The sequence below is a fragment of the Panthera leo genome, chromosome A3 (assembly GCF_018350215.1).
Source record: "Panthera leo isolate Ple1 chromosome A3, P.leo_Ple1_pat1.1, whole genome shotgun sequence".
NCBI classification, from domain to species: Eukaryota; Metazoa; Chordata; class Mammalia; order Carnivora; family Felidae; genus Panthera; species Panthera leo.
In genome coordinates, this window is record NC_056681.1 from 16,848,739 (window position 1) to 16,865,334 (window position 16,596).

Consider the following 16,596-nt stretch of genomic DNA (forward strand, 5'->3'; position numbering starts at 1 on the left):
TCAATCAATAAATAAACAAAGTGTGATATAACCACACAATGGAATATTACTCAGCAATAAAAAGGAATGGGGGTACTAATGGCCGCTACCCCATGGATAAACCTTTAAAACACTGTGCTAAGTGAAAGAAGCCAGTCACAAAGAGCCACCATATTATGTGATCCCATGTATGTGAAATGTCCAGACTAGGCAAATCCACATCCACAGAAAATAAACCTGGGGTTGCCTAGGACTACAGGAGTATTGGTGATTTGGGGGGAATGATAGCTAAGGGACCCAGGGTTTCTTTCTGGAGTGATGAAAAAAATGTTTTGAAATTGATTGCGGTGGTGGTTACAGAACTCTGTGAGTACACGAAAACCCACTGAATTGTACAATTCAAATGGATGGACTGCATGGTTTATGAATTCCATCTCAATAAAACCGCTAAAAAAACCTGTACCTTGTAAAAATACATATGAAGCACTAACTGCGAAAACTGGATAGAGTGGACACCAATCAGAATGAAAACATTCTGCTCCTCAGAAAACATCATTTAGAAAGGAAAAAGCAAGCCAAAGACTGGGAGAAAATATTTTTTTTAGCATATATGTTTGATAAAGGACTTATACCCAGACTATATAAAGAATCAATAATAAGAAGATAAACAACTTGATTGAGAATGGGCAAAAATGTATGTCTCAGGCAACTATAAGGAAACAGAAGATGCTTGCAGGACTGCTCTGAATGTGAAAAGGCTGTAACAAGTTGACCCCAAAGAATCCCACCTGATCTGGATGTGGGCAGAACGAGAGGGGACACGAGAATATCAGAATAACTGTTAATGACTAAATATACTGTAGAGACTTTTACCATGATGTGTTAGAAAATGATTCTTCAAACAAAGTGGCTGTTGCAACGATAAAGCAGATATATGCGAGAGAGAGAGAGAGAGAGAGAGAGAGAGCGCGAGAGCGCGCCTGAGTACACATATGAGTTACACGGTTCTAAACCGTAAACTATTGGAACATCCTGTGAGGACTAGATAACGTCAGTCTTGTACAACATGAGCCCAGCAGCTGGCCATCTAACCGCCAAACAGTGTAAACAGAACACAGATTCTCCAAAACACACACAGGACACTCAAGCAAACCTGCCACCCCCACCCTGAGCCCTAGATTCTTCTGCCAAAAGACCCCAAAAATGAGTGGGAAAAAATTTAGCCATAAATGCAAACTTCTGTTGACTAACAGAGTATCTTTCCTTGAAAAAAGGAAAAAAAGACAGAAAATGGAAAATATCCAGAAGATGGTGAGAAGTATGGTGAGAAGTATGAATCAAAAGATAACTCTGTACTGGACAAGAGGACCCAGCTAAAAGAATGCTGATTCATGAATCTAGCTCCCTAAGTAAGACAGAGCAGTTGAACCACTGTCTTGAGGAGTCAGACACTGTCTCCTTCCTCTGAATAAGACTTAAGAGGCCATAAACCAATGAGAGCTACGCTTTTGGCTTCTGAAGTGAGAGCCTTGGGTGAGAGACAGCAGTGAAAATTTGGTTTGGATGTGATGGGCAAAATTTCCAATAGGCACTACAGAGTTCGGAACCCTGGGCACAGCCTGGGTTCCTCTGGCTGGCACTGATCTGTCAAGGCAGAATGTCTTAAGAACTCACCTCAGACTCTGGCTCTCTCTGGGACAGGAAAGACAGTAAATCATGCAACTGAACCATGGTCCAAGTGGAACCACCAACATACGACTCATCCATGCATGCACTGAATAAACATTTATTGAGAGTCTACTCAACACCAGTCGCTAAGCTAAGTACCGAGGATACAATGATTAATACAGCTTTGAGGGAGGAAGGTAGACATTAAACAAGAAGTGTGATAAATGTTACTTAGCTTAGCAGACTGTTGTCACATGGGAATGGAGAAGGGCTGAGGGCCAGAGGTGACTATGAATGACTTTTGTTCCACTTTTCTTGGAACCAAAGGGCCAGAATGGAGGCCCAAATAGCAAGGTCAGAGGAATGACTGGTATGAACTTGCTCACACCACCAAAGGGAAGCAATGCCATGTGGTGCCATTAAAAGCTGTTTAAGTCTTTGGATACTGAGCCTGGCAGTGAGGCCTATTCACAACTAGATAATGGAGAATACACAACTACATGATACAGTTCTCCCCGATATACGCATACCAGCGCATAAATCAGAATCATTGTCTCTCTCGCTCGTTTTTTCTCCCTCTGTCTCACATACACCAGTTCATACTCATCTATATATATACCACCCACCATCACATTCCTAACCCATACTCCCAGCCTCACACCTCCAAAAGCATATACACACGTCACACCAATATATATACACACACAGGCCACCATACCAGGCTGGCTGCTGTTCCACTCCTCACTTTCCGGGGTGCTAGCAGCAGGCTGTCCCTCTGGATCCTTTCCTTCCTCTTGCTTCTCCTGTGGAAGGCAAGCCTTATTCCTGTCCTCAAGGGTTGAAGTCCCAGACTCTATTCCCCTGCCTGGCTCCCTGGCCACACGGTGTTCAGTCACAAACAAGTGGAATTTCTGCTAGGCTACCAGCTGGAACACAGCTCCAGCGGACAACCCCTTATGAGGTTGAGGTGCACTCACAGGACCATACAGCCCCTAGCGACGCAGTCTGATGACAATCTTCCTCATTCCCCTCAGAACTGCTCTGTGTGGATTTTACCTGCCCACTGGAACTTTCATGCTCTGTCTCTTCCAGCTTCTCTGCAACTAGAGCCCTGTGCTCCCAGGCCTCTGGCCTTGTGACTGGGCTCCGGTGATGGAGCTTTCCATCTGCCTACACACCTACTTGGGTGCTGCTTTATGTGAATGCGACTTAGCCCTGACACGAGACTGAGATGGGAGCTGCAGAAAGCAGGAGGGTGATTTAATCATTTTCCTCTAACCAAGTACAGGACCTGAATCAAAATGGGACCCCAAAAATATGATGAGTGAGCCATCATGTGTCTTCTCTGGCCCAGCCCCACAGCCTGGATTAACAGAGAGGGTCGTGAACTGAGGCAGTCTCTAGCCTCCGCTCTCCCTCCCCACTGCCCTCTTCCTACCAAGGCCTCTGGCTCCGACTCCTCCTCTGATGGGCTGTGGTATTCCCTGCGCTTCCTCTTCTTCATGGGTTTGAGGAGTTCAGAAGCGCTGGTGCTGGAGCTCTGGCCGGAGTTCTCCACTATGACTGACCTGAGGGAGGAAGGCCTGAGAGAAGGAAGCACCCACCCTTCACCACCCAGTCCCTCTCTTAAGCCCTGAACAGGAAGAGGGCTTGCCTCCCCCTTCCCCCACCCCCCGCAACCCCCCCCCCCCATTGCCCCACAGCCAGAGCAAGTAGGGTTGCAATCCCCTCCCCCTTACCGCTCTTGGAACAGCGGTGGGCAGTCATCATTGGAAGAACCAGGATCCGGACCTGCGCTTTGCTGAGGTCCACACTCCTGGCACTGACAATTCCCATCATCTTCTGGGGGGTCCTGCGGGGGATCTTCTGGAGGGTCCTGGGGGAGGTCCGCTGCGGGGGGGCCAAAGGGGCCTCAGGCCTCCCACCCACCACAGCCGCACCTGTCAGGCCCCGCCCACCTCAGAGCCCACGCCCCCTCAGGACCAATCCCTGGGTGCACTCACAGAACCAGGGCACCCTCACCCCAACCCCTAACCATGGAAACTCCTTGGGGAGCTCGGGCCTCGCCCCACCCGTGCAAGGCCCCAGTCTGGGGACTTGGTGGGTGGGGGTCCTACCGGGCTGTTGGGTGCCCGCATCGCCACCTCCCGCCGGGGCCTCGCCATCTTCATACTCGGCCACACCTTCTGGCCGCAGCTCTGGGCTCGGGGGCTGCTCTGCTCCTACCATGTTCAGCGGTGCGTACTCGCTTATCCGGAACTGGAGCGCAGGACTGTCTGAGGACAGGACTCCCGTACCCCCTCGACCCGTCCCCCACTCGGCACAGTCCCCTCAAGCCGCCTTACTCCGCAAGGCTCGGCTCCGGGTGCCAGGCTCCAAGCCACGCCCCCAGCAGCCCTCCAGACTCCGAGCGCCTCCACCCCAGCCATGCCCCTAGAGTCCCGCACTCAAAGCCGCACCCTGGAACCCTTCATCGAGGCCCCTTCCCCCTCCTTCGCCTCGAGCCCCGCCCCTGGCCCGCTGGCCCCGCCCCTCAGGTGCGGCTCGCCGGGCCCCGCCAATCCCCACAGACACTGACCCGCAGGCCGCTCCCAGGAGGCGGGGCCGCGGCCTCCGTCCACTCCAGGAGCCGCACTGTGGTGGCGCTGGAGCTGGCCACAGGCCCGGCGCTTAACTGAGGCAGAACGGTGGCCGTGACAGGTACACTGCCCGCCACTCGCTCCGGAGCGCCCACATGGATCGGTTCCCGCGGAAAACAGGACACGTCTAGGGCACTGCTGGGCAGGCCAAGGGTGGCCGAGCTGGCTGTGAACAAATACACGGACTGTCATGACACAGGTAAGCCTGGTGGTCGTGCCCCATGCATGTGTGTGGGCAGGTGAAGGTTTGTCTTTCTCAGGATCCATACCTGCCTAAGCAGGTATGCTCCTTCTCCCCAGACCCCTGGCTTGGCCCACCTGGGATGATGAAGGCAGTAGTGGGCAGGTGAGAGCCAGAACCTGAGCTGTCTCTGGCCACCAGGTGCACGTTGACCTCTCCTGTGGAGGGCCCCTTCAGTGTCCTCAGCATCTCCATTTCGGCATTCCCCTCCATCCTGGTAGGCCTACAAGCTGAAGACAACCCCTAGGGCGATCAGGGCGGGAGGGGGCTTCTTTGAGGAGCAGCTGGTCACCCTCAGGCTGGCAACCTGCAGAGAAAATCCTCAACCCTAGGTAGAGCAGACTGTCTTAGGAGACCAACATAAACTCTGGCTCCTGGCTCCAACCAGGTCACCCAGATGAGGGCTCTGGCCAGGCCCTGCATCTCCCCCAGACTCTGGGAGATGGGCATGCGTGAGGGTGCTCTGTAAACTGTGATGTTCTGAACTGACTCTGGGGAGTAGGTCTTGGGCCAAGGTTCTGTCTGGCCAGCTGTCACGCCATAGCCCAGGCTAAGTCCAAACTCCCCTCTCTCAACCCTGACCTCCGGCCCCACTAGAATCAATCCCTTCTCCCTCTGGAAATTTAGAGCCCTCAAGTACCAGGTTCTCTCTCACTCACAAGGTCCATTTTCCTGGGAGATGATCTTTCCTGATCACAGTCCTTTATAACCCCTGCCCACAATCCTTCAACCCCAAGCACAGAGTGCACACCGTAACATCTGTTGAACAAATGCATGCATGTGAAGAGCACAGAGGTATCTGAGAGCCCAGACAGTGCATGAGTTTGCTATAAATAAAGCAAGGGCAAAAGAGGCATTTAATACAGAGGTGGTTGAACAGGTAAATATATGGGGAAAAAACACCTAATGACATAACAAATATACTTAATATCTATCATTTACTTAACTCTTAAACTATCTTGGCCACTGTTAGTGCCTTACCAGCACTGTCCAGTAGAATCTTCTGTGATGATAGAAATATCTTAGGCCTATATTGTCCAACACAGTAGTCGCTAGCCACATGTGGTTACGGAGCACTCGAAATGTGGCTAGTGTGAACGAAGAACTGAATTTTTTTTATCTTCATTTAAATTGGAATAGCCACAGTGACCACAGTTACTGTATTATACAGCAAAACTGTACACATATTATAATTGGCCTGTCGGCACTACCTACAAAACACATCTCAAAGTCTGACAACTTCTCTCCATTTCCTTGCTGCCACACTAGTGCCAACTGCTATCAGCTCTCCTTGGACTTGAGAAACTGCCTCCTAACTCATTTCCCTCCTTCCTTGCCTGCCCCCTACAGTCTATTCCCAGGCAAGAGAAAGCTTTAAAAATGTAAACCGAATCACATTATTTCCCTATCTAAAATTCTTCTATGGCTCTCCACTGCCCTTAGAACAAAATCCAAGTGCTTTATCCTATAGAATCTGACCCCTGTCTTCCCCTCTGACCTTATCCTCCATCAATCTTCCCCTGTTCTCCACCCTCAACAAACACTGGTTTCCTTCTGTTGATTAACAAACATTCCCACCACAGAGCCATTGATCCTTACTGTTCCCTCTGCTTAGAATGCTCTTCCCCATCCTCTTTGCTTGGCTGCCCCCCTCCCATCCTCCAGGCCTTGGCTCAGTGGCCATCTCCTCAGAAGAGGTCTTTCCTGGCCATTCAATTTAAAGCAGCACACCCCTCACCCATTCCACTACTGCCTATCCCATTACTGTGTTTATTTCCTTCACACCCTTCATTACAATCAATAATGATCTTCATTTACTTATTTGTGTTTGATCAGTCAACCCCACTGAGATAGAAGTTCCATGAAGGCAAAGATTTGTTATCTGTCCTGGCCACTGCTCTATGGCCAGTCCTCAGAATAGTGCCTGCACACAGTAGGTGCTAAAAAAGTGTTGTATTTCAGTAATTTCAACTTGTTAATAAAAAGCTCTGTATATGTGATTGATACTGGGTTGCTTTAAGGTGTTAGCAGTAATTGACAATGGCTTCTGGCATACACGTTAAAGGAAAACATAGCCTAGGCTTAAGACTGACTTAAGACTATGAATCTCAGCTCCACCACTTACACCTGTGCTTCTAAGTAGCTTACCCTCTTTGAGCCTCAGTTTCTTCATGTGTAAAATGTGGCAACGGTATATGCCTCAAATGGCTGTGGTGAAGACTAAACGGACAAAATACGTAAAGTCTTGGTAGCAGCAGAGCAGACCTTCGACAAATCCAACTCCACTCCCTTTTAACAGAAATTCCAGGAAGCTTGGTAGCTTGTTGGCAAAATCAGCTTACAGTGCTCACTGTCTCTCCCAGCCTCCCTCCTGCTATTCTTGTGCATTCATTTATTTTCCAGATTTTCTTCCTTAAAATAGAGTTCATCCTCTGTATTATAGAGTGTGTAATCAGGTAGGCAAAGGCTAGATACATAACCTGATTAATTCAGGCAACGTTCAAACCAAGGTGTGTCCCGTGTTAAAATTATAAAATAGAACTCCCTGAATTTCAATTCTCCTTATTTTGTTTTGCACAGCTGATGTACCATTTTAAGTGCTTTTCAATAGAGTCAATCTTCTTACTCAAAACCTTGGCAGTCATTAAGAGTCAATGTGGTAGGATGCCTGAGTGGTTCAGTCTGTTGAGCGTCAGACTTGGTCATGGTCATGGTCTTGTAGTTTGTGAGTTCGAGCCCCACGTCGGGCTCTGTGCTGACAGCTCAGAGCTTGGAGCCTATTTCAGATTCTGTCTCCCTCTCTCTCTGCCTCTCCTCTGCTCTCACTCTGTCTCTCTCTCTCTCTCTCTCTCTCTCTCTCTCAAAAATAAACAGACATCAAAAAAAATAAAAAAAAAAAAAAAAGAGTCAGTATGGTTACTCCTGGAAGAATTTCATTCTGTTTCCAAACTTATCACATGCTTTAGGTGTATCCAGGAAGGGAGGCTAAGGGGACTGCCCTGCTATTCAGTTTGTTGCCCTCGTTTCAGCAAACACTGGAGGGCCAACTAGGTGTCAGCACCGTTCTGTGCCCTGCGAAGACAGTCTCAAAAAAGAGTGCTCTCATGAAGCATATATTGTAGAAATAAGGGATAGGGTTGGGCTGGAGATATAAATTTGAAAGCCATCATGTATAGCTGGCGTTGAAAACCATAAAGCTGAGTACAAAGAACAAGGTAGGAGCTTTGGAGCTCACCAAGATTTATAGGTTGGGGGAGGAAGAAGATCTAGTAATAGAGCTTCTCATGAGGTCAGGGGGAATCCAGAAGAGTCTGAGCTTCTGGAGGACACATGAGCAAAGTTTTCAGGAAAGGGGGCCGGATCAAGTCAGGTGAGGGAGTGGACCATTGGGGCAATAAGGAGTCATTAGAAACCTTGACAACAGCCACTTCCAAGGAGCTGTGGACATAAAAACCTGGCCGGAGTGGGTTCTAGAGAGAGATCATGGATTAGCTCAATATTTATTGAGCACCTACTATGTACCAGTTCCTGTTCCAGGCAATGCAGATTTATCAATGAACAAAACAGACAACCCCTGTCACAGAATCCACATTCTAGTGGGGGAAACTAACAGTAAGGATTGATCCTCGTGGGAGAATAGGAGAAAAGGAAGTGGAAACAACGGGACTACCAACTCTCTTAAGGAGGTTGTGATGTGAAGGAGAGCATGGAGTTGGGGGATGGTGTTTGGAGAGTGATGTGGTCTCAAGGAAGGGGTGTGGGGTGTTTGTTGGTTTGTTTTTAAATAGGAGATGTCACAGCATGTTTGTACCTGAGGAAAATGAGCCTATGGAGAGGAAAAAACTGACAGGGCAGGGAAGAAAGACTCAGTCTAGAAGACAAATCCTTGAATATGCAGGAGGAAAGGGGACCCAGTGCATCTGTGATGTGGGGACCCAACACACAGTAGCCTTGGGCTCCTGCCAAGAAGCACCTACTGCTTCTGTGTTCTTCCTCCCCAGCTAGACCATGAGTTCTGAGGCCCGAAACTGCTTTCTCTGTGATTTGAATTCGTTCCTCCTCTCCCGCTGCCACCCCTTGTGCTTGCAGCCTATGTGGCATTTTCATAAACACTGTCCCACCTGGTACACACAATAGCACAACCAGTCTGAAATGGCTCCCGGGCCTGAGCCAGGTGCCAGGAACATCCACTCCCACCCCTAGAGCCTGCTTGCAACTTCAGAACCCCACTTCTGTGTCCTGCGCATATATGGTTCCTTCTGCTTGGTACCTTTCCATATCCCATAGGTCTGGAAAAATCCTAATCACCCTCCAAGATCCAGCTTGAGTGACACCTCTTCCTTGAAGTGTTCCCCAAATCCACCCCAAAACAAAGTTAATCATCTCCTTGACTGTGCTCCATTCCACCACAGTCTAATTATGCATTAACTTGTGGGTCTCTGAGATGGCACAAAGCAGCTGATGTGCAAAAAGCCTGACACAGAGGTTGCACTCAACAGTCACTGAATGAATGAATGAGAGAGCTGGGAGTAAAAAGTGGTCAACATATTAGAAACAATGATATTGAAATACATCAATGGTTTAGCCATTCATTCCTTAGGGGCTAGAATACAATTTCCTCCAGCGTTGCTCAGAGGCTAGGGGAGGAGGGGATAAAGAGGCAGTCAGCTACCCTGAAGGCAGCCCTGGGCAGTCAGCTTCTCTGGGAATTGCCCTCAGCCAGGGGAGCTGCCTCGCCCAAGTGCCCTCTCCTGGAAGCAGCCATCCTGTCAGACTAGTTGATAAAGGGTAGAAGGGCCTTGCCCCTTGCCTCAATTTGGGTTATCTCAGCAGGGCCATGTCCCTTCCAGAGCTATCCCTGGGACAGGTTGAGGCCTCTGCAGAGACTACGTTGGCACTTCAACTTCTGCCCACCACTTTGCTGTCTTCACTGTCCTACAGGTGATACTCCCAAGGGCACTCCAGTAAGTCTGCGCTTACATCTCCCTCCCGGAGTCTGGTTTCAGGGAACCCGACCTAAAACAGTCATTGGGTCCCTGGGACAGCGCGGTCTCTGGCACATAGCATATGCTCGGCAAACATTTATTGAATGAGTATGTCCCTGTTTATTTTTCCTTCCTCTCTGCTAAGGTTCTTCCCACTGCTTGCCCTTCAAGGCTTCGTATACAACAGACGCTCAATAAAGGCCCTGGCTCTAGGTGTCGGGAGTGGGATTAGCGCCCCAGACATCCCCACACGCCTCAACACACACACACACTCAGCCCCAGCGAGATCGGGCGCCACAAACTTGGGGCCTGCCCCCGGCAGCTGCGGCTGGGACGCGGGAGGGGCGAAAGAGGCTCCGGGGTCGGGACCGCCGCCCGCCCGCCCTCGGAGGACTGGTACAGACGGCGGCGGGCGGGGCGGCCACCGACCCGTCGGCCACGCGCAACGGTTACTTTTTAAAACGCCAAAATGGCGGAATTCTTTTTATTCTTTCCCTTTATGGCAAAATAATAATCCCATTTCCCGTTATAAAAATCGGAAACCAACGGTAGGAAGAAGAAAGTTTGCCAGATGACCCATTTCCTAAGAAACCCCAAAGCCCGCCCTCTACAGCTTCCGTCGTATTAATGAAAAACTCTTAATTGACTGCATTTCGCTGAAGACGGAGCCGCCGCCTCTCCCACGCGCGGTCGCGGCCCCCAACCCCGCAGCGGCCGGCCCCAGCCCCGGTAGCGCGCCGCCCGGACCCCTTCCGCCCCGCTCCCCCCGCCCTCGTCCCCAGCCCGCGTCCCCCGCCGGAGGCGCTCGCCACGAGCCGCGCGCCCGGACCGCGCGCTGGGCACCTGCGGCAGGGCGGGCGGCACCCCATACCCTGGGCCGAGCCCCCGCCGCGGGGTCCCTTACCTGCGAGGCCCGCCCGTGGCCGCCCGGTGCCGAGCCGCCGTCCGAGCCCCACGCGGCGCGCGCCTGCGCGCAGAAGGGGCGGGCCCGCCTCCCTGCAGGACGCGGGGCGAGCGCCGAGTGGGAGCAGGGGGCGCGGGCCCGGCCGCGTGGGCCTAGTGGCCTCTCCCCACGCCTTCTCGGTGGAGATTCATCCTGCCTCCCCACCCTCCGCATCCCGGCCAACGGTGTGCAGGGGGCGCGGGACCCGCCGAGCCGGAGAGCGACCTGCTGGGCCCTAGCGGAGTGGCCAGTGACAAAAGACGGGGTTGCACTCCCGCACGCATCCCGGCTAGGGCGCTGCGGTGTCCAACGCCCTCCTACCGCACCGCCCCACCCCCCAACCTGGAGAAGGGGAGCCAAGGAGCGTCAGACAACGGCCTCACAATGGGTGAAGGGGCGTGCGACCAGAGGAAGAGGCCTAGGGGGGCGTGGGTTCCAATTCTGACCCTGCCTGGCGTAAAGGGCGGCACTGACCAAACCTGCGTTTGGATGACCCTGTTGCCACGGCTGCTAGTGTGACCTGGAGGACATCATTTAATCCTGGCACTAATTTCTCCATTTGTAAAGACTAACCTACTTCATGGCATATAGTTCCTGTTTTGGTGTTACCTTGAGCAAGTCACTGCTTCCCTGTGCTTCAGTTCCCTTGATCTAACTGGAAAGTGGATGTAATAACATACTGCATGCAGATGAAAACAGGGCAACTCTTGGTCCAGCCTAGAGCCGGGGCTCCTCTCCCATACCAAAGGATTTAACCTAATCCCTCGTTTTACAGAAAAAGGACACTGCTGTCCATTTGGCCTACTAAGATCATGACCACAGTCAGACCTCCAGCCTCCTGACTTGGTCCCAATGAGAAAAAGATTCCTAATTAATTGTAGGCAAATTCCCCAAATTGTGATCATCAGATTTAAACCTGGTTTAAATAAACCAGACTTTATTCTGGTTGCCACGCCAACGCATTACATGTGTTCTTCCTTGCTGCAATGTCAATTTTTAATCACATCTCATATTATTGGGAACAGAACTGCATCAGTTGAGGATGCTGGTTGCCATAACAATGTAAGTCTCTTTATACACACCAATACACACACAACCATCCGCTCTTTTTTTCTCTCATCTCTACCCAGACTGCTTGTTCTAGATTTTCCAAAAGGTTTATTTTAGGTATTCAGATTACAAGAAAGTGGTGGAACTACACAAACACATGGCTTCTCAATTACAAATGCATCTTTCAGACAGTGATTCAGACAGACAAGTGGAATCTGAGCCAGCAGGATGCAGGAACGAACAGGAGTTGCTAAGACATTATTCTGCCCATTACCAGTATTTGGTTGGTCCAGATACTTTTGGTGGTCTTGCTTGCTTGAACACCTTCGGGGATGCAGAGCTCCTCCCAAGTTGATGTGATTTGGGGAAGGTTCTCTCACAGAGCCAGCGTTTGTTGTGCTACGCCAGAATGCCCTCAAAAGCAAGTGAGCTAGTCCAATCTTTCCCTCAAGTGACGCCCCCCTTCTATATGTTAATAGCCCCAAGGTTTTCTCCAAGTTAACCTTCCACCCCAGTGGATCCAAATTTGATTGAAATGTTGATAGTAGAAGCATGGAGAAAACTGTTGCGAGCAGCCAACAACTTTCTGTTCCTACAAAATTTAGTTCCCTCTTGGTGCAGTCACTGTGTTTTAGGAAAATCATCAAAACATGCCCTTTATGTAAGTGTGCAAACATCTCTGGTTCTGACAGAAGATTTTACTAACAGGAAGCCCTTTCTAGCATAAACATGCCAAAATCCTAGGTAAAATATTACAAGAAAAAAAGGAAACCAGCAAAGGAGGAAGAAGAGTGAATTCATGGTTGAATTTGCAATAAGGGGAACCAACAGGAGTCAGAAACAAGAGGGAAACAGAGCAATAAGGAAGGGGTGGCCTGGTGTCCTTCTTGTCCTGGAGGCTGTTATTGGATAGACAGGGACCAGCTGCTAAGGACTGGGGTTTCATCACACACTTCGTGGCAGGAGATGGGATCTTAGGTCCAGGTGATACCGGGAGGAGGTACTGAAAAACGCATGAAAAGACCACATCTCCAGACAATGTAATTGTGGGCTCCATAGTGGGAAAGGCAGGGGAGACACAAGTTTCCAAATATGATTAGCTTCAGGTCCTGCTTCCACCAGAGCATGGGTTTTTATTACCCAAAACTTCAGACGTTGACAAAATTTATATTTGGGTTTGGGAACTGAAGCTTCTATTTGTAACCGCTAGGAAAAAACTTGTTTCAGTGAAGCCCAGAGCTTCAGCTATTTCATTTCCTTTACCCTCACGCTGTAAATATCTGAACCTTGTTCTCAACAATTTGTCTTATGATGACCCTGAGGAACCCAACAAAAAAAGAATCAGCTAACCAAGCCATATTCATTTTCTATCAAGGAACAAACTGGTGGCTTAAAACAACACAAATGATCAAAGCCCAAATTGGGTCTCACTGGGTCTCAAGGGGTTTTATTTCCCAGTACCAAGGATTTTTCTCCCCAAGGAATTTACCTTGTCAAGGGGACAAACACCACTTAGGAAAGGTGGACCAAGAACCGAAGTCTATACATGCCATTATTTTGCTTTACTCTGACTCTATCTGCTCCAGGGCATCTTCTGATGTCATTTATCAGATACCTCCATTTAGGCTATGACAGAACACCACAGACTATACTAGGTGACTTACAAAAAAAGCTTATTTCTCACAGTTCTGGAGGCTAGAAAATCCAAGATCAAGGCACTGGCAGATTTCATGTCTAGTGAAGGCCTGCTTCCTGGCTTCACCAACAGTCATCTCCCTGCTCTGTCCTCACACGGCAGGAGGAGCAAGGGATCTTTTATACGGGTGCTAATTCTAATCATGAGGGCGCCACCTTCATGACCTAATTACCTCCCAGAATCCATACCTCCAAATATCATCACATTGGGGATGTTTCTACATGAATTTGGGAGAGATATAAACATTCAGTCCATAGCACGTCATATCCCACAATCAGCTGTTTGGATGAGGTTGGAACTTACCTTCCAATCTCCCTTCTTCCACTCAAGGAACACATTGGTTTTCTGGTACAAACCAGCTACTTGGACAGTGTTGGCCAGGTATGGGGGTGGCAGAGTAGGTGGGCATCTCCCTTAGAAAAGCTTATCTACTGAGAGGCAAAAATAAAGTTCCTTGGTGTACTTATTAACTCAAGAACCTCTCCCTGGCTTTGGACAGGAAATGAAAAAAGTCAACCTTTCAACTTTGCTTTATTTAGCGACATCATCAAGTTAGTGTAAGGTTTTATACTTTATTGAAATACGAAATATTTGTTATCTGTTAAGAAACATGGCACACACTCCAACTGAGTAAATCTGAAGACAATTTAACAAAGGATCTATTTTTAAAGGGATGGGCAGGTTGTTGGAAAATCACAATTGTTAGAGTAAAACCATTGGGGCTAGGAAAGAAAGGGGAGACTGTGGTTACCAGGACTCAGAACAAGAGGGCCATATGTAGCACACTATGCCCTTCAGATGAGGACTACCACCAGCCTGAACCCTACAGAGAGGAGGCTGTGGAAATAGGTGTTTCAATCTCAATCTTTTCGCTCTCTCTCCTTTCCTACTGCTTTTCCCTAATGGCTGAACCTAATCAGAAATCAGAGGGCAAAAGAGTATGTGGACGGAGCCAATAGAGATTAACTTCCTGGGGCTCAGAACAGAGAATGGAGGCGTGGTGGTGTGGGAGGGCCAAATGGAAAGTGTCTATTTGTTCAGGCAAAATGAAATTACTAACCCCCTAAGTTTTTCTTCTTCGTACACAGGTTGGTGGATTTAGGCTGGGCGGTCTCAAGCTGTAGGCTTGAGGCTAACAGGCACCTTCCCTTACCCCGACACCTGTCTCATATCCTAGGACCAGCAGGCTGACAGAGGGATATTATTCTCATAGTCATGGTAGAGATGCAAAAGACCAAGTCCATTTGTGTAAGCATTTAAGCCTTTAGTCATGTTGTATGTTTCCTGTAGCTACAGTAACTAATTACCATAAATTTGGTGACTTATTAAAACAAAAATTTATTACCTTGCAGTTGTGGAGCTCTGAAGTCCAAAATGGGTTTCATTAGTCCAAATGGATTGAGGGGATGTTTAGCCTGGAGAGGACCTTCACAAGGTTAAGCTGTGGGCAGGGCTGTGCTCCCTCCAGAGGCTTTAGAGAACTGTTTTCTTGTCTTGAGGTTCCTTCTGTTTTCAAAGCAACAGCGTAGCATCTTCTGGTGTCTGATTTTGCTTGTTTTCGCATCAGCTTTTTCTGGTCCTTTTACCTTCCAGCCTATTGTGATTACACTGAGCCCGCTTGGATAATCCAGGATAAGCTTCCCATTTCCAGACCTTAATTTAGTCACACCTACAAAGTTCCTTTTACCATGTTAGGTAACATATTCACAAGTTACAGGGTTAGAAGACAGGCATCTTTGGGGAAGGGGAGGGCAGTATCTAGTCTACTAAACATGTCATGCCTACCAAAATTCCACTGGTCAAAATCAAAGGACAGCAGGTACTCTGCTCATTAAGGGAGGATGGGGATACATACACACACACACACACACACACACACACACACACACACACACACACACCTATAAAAGAATCTGGCAAGGCCTTTAAGAAGTATTTACTGAATGTGAGTTTAGACTATTATGACTCGGGTATCATACTGATCATCTTACTATAATCACAGCCACAGCTATCCAGGCTTGAGTTCCTGCTGGGTCCGCAACGGAATGTCATCTATAGCAAAGGTGGATACAAGCTGTAATTTAAGATCTTATTTGTGCATCCCAATTATAATGCTGCTGTGTATGCTACAATCACACTGAAATTTAGGCTCTGAATTTCCTTCTCCCTCTACTCCTATCACCCAGAACAAGAGGACACATTATTTACTTTAAACCCTTCTCTGAAGGTGAAGAGATTCTGCAGGAATACTAAAGTTTCCTCACTCCTTTGCCAGAACTGGCCCAGAATTCAGCTGAACATCTATTAAGGCAGGGAGTCCACATACTACTTGCTTTGCTCTGAGGAGGTTAAAGCAAACCTAGAGTGCTGTTGCTACTAGTGGGACCCATTCTGTAAGGATACTGACAAACCAAATGCAAAACTGATGAACTGAAAAGGGCTGAGTGGATGTTTAGCCTGCAGAAGACCTTCCCAAGAGCAGACAGTACTATGATCTGTGGGGCCTGAGAAAGATCCAACTAGTAGCAATGAACACCCAAAAGTCCAGACTATACTCACAAAATACCATTTCCAAATAAAGATAACCAGAGCTCACTGGAGAAATGGCTGCCTCCAGATCTGAGATTAGAGAGAGGAGCCTGGAAATCTCATCATATTAGAAAGAAAAGAAACTGATAAAGATTATTAGGGTTGCTTCAAATGAACTCATGAGGCAACCTGAGTTGACTTTCATGAACCAAAGACAGAACAAGGCAACATCAATAAGGAGAACTCCAATGGATTAAAAAAAAAAAAAAAAAAAAAAAAAAAGGCGTGTAAAATCATGGTTTGTGGGTTTAATAATAGATTCGGGAAAAGATCATCAATGGCTGCCAATGACAAAAAGATACCCAAGTAGTTTTGGGAAGGAAAACAAAACAGAATCTGATAAAACCTCTAGAATAATGGGTCTCAAGTTTGAATAAGCACCAGAATCACTTGGAAGGCTTATTGTAACACCTATGGCTGGACTCCACTTAGTTTCTGATTCTAGGGTGGGGCTTGAGAAACTCTGTTTTTAACAAATTCCCATATGATGCTGATGTTACTGGGCCAGGCACACTTTGAGACCCATCATATTGTTCTTAGATCTAGTCTAGAACATGCTAAATATCATTAGCATGCAATCAGCAAAATCAAGACTGAAAAACTACTCAATAGTGGCCTTCAAAAAATATACTGCAAGGGACAAGAGAACAAAGAGACTTAGGTCTTTAGTCGTATATAGTGAACGGTCTTCAGCTGGAGTATCTAGGATTTCCTTCAAAATTATCTGGAGGAAATGGACAGACATACATTGTTAAAGCTGAATTAAGTATTCAGGAGTTGGTTCACCATACTATTCTCTAACTGGT

At 48.2% G+C, this 16,596-nt stretch overlaps 1 protein-coding gene across 16 annotated transcripts in view; it reads right to left on the bottom strand.

Moving 5' to 3' along the window:
* Nucleotides 1-10,780, bottom strand: part of L3MBTL1 (L3MBTL histone methyl-lysine binding protein 1) — a 41,699-nt gene extending 30,919 nt beyond the window's left edge. For 12 of the 16 annotated variants that reach the window (XR_006200408.1, XM_042930927.1, XM_042930926.1 and 9 more), the window contains exons 1-7: nucleotides 10,417-10,780; nucleotides 4,605-4,770; nucleotides 4,226-4,452; nucleotides 3,765-3,906; nucleotides 3,387-3,537; nucleotides 3,086-3,215; nucleotides 2,366-2,450 (exon numbers count right to left, since the gene is read on the bottom strand). Coding sequence is in view for 15 of the 16 variants with exons in the window: in XM_042930927.1 (XP_042786861.1) it covers nucleotides 2,366-2,450; nucleotides 3,086-3,215; nucleotides 3,387-3,537; nucleotides 3,765-3,906; nucleotides 4,226-4,452; nucleotides 4,605-4,770; nucleotides 10,417-10,629 (1,114 nt within the window). In the remaining variant the exon portion in view is untranslated. Of the gene's footprint in view, nucleotides 1-2,365; nucleotides 2,451-3,085; nucleotides 3,216-3,386; nucleotides 3,538-3,764; nucleotides 3,907-4,225; nucleotides 4,453-4,604; nucleotides 4,771-6,675; nucleotides 7,314-10,416 lie in introns of those variants that run through there. The other 4 variants (XM_042930925.1, XM_042930930.1, XM_042930931.1 and 1 more) reach the window with 4 other exon arrangements.
* Between the last annotated feature and the right edge of the window lie 5,816 nt (nucleotides 10,781-16,596).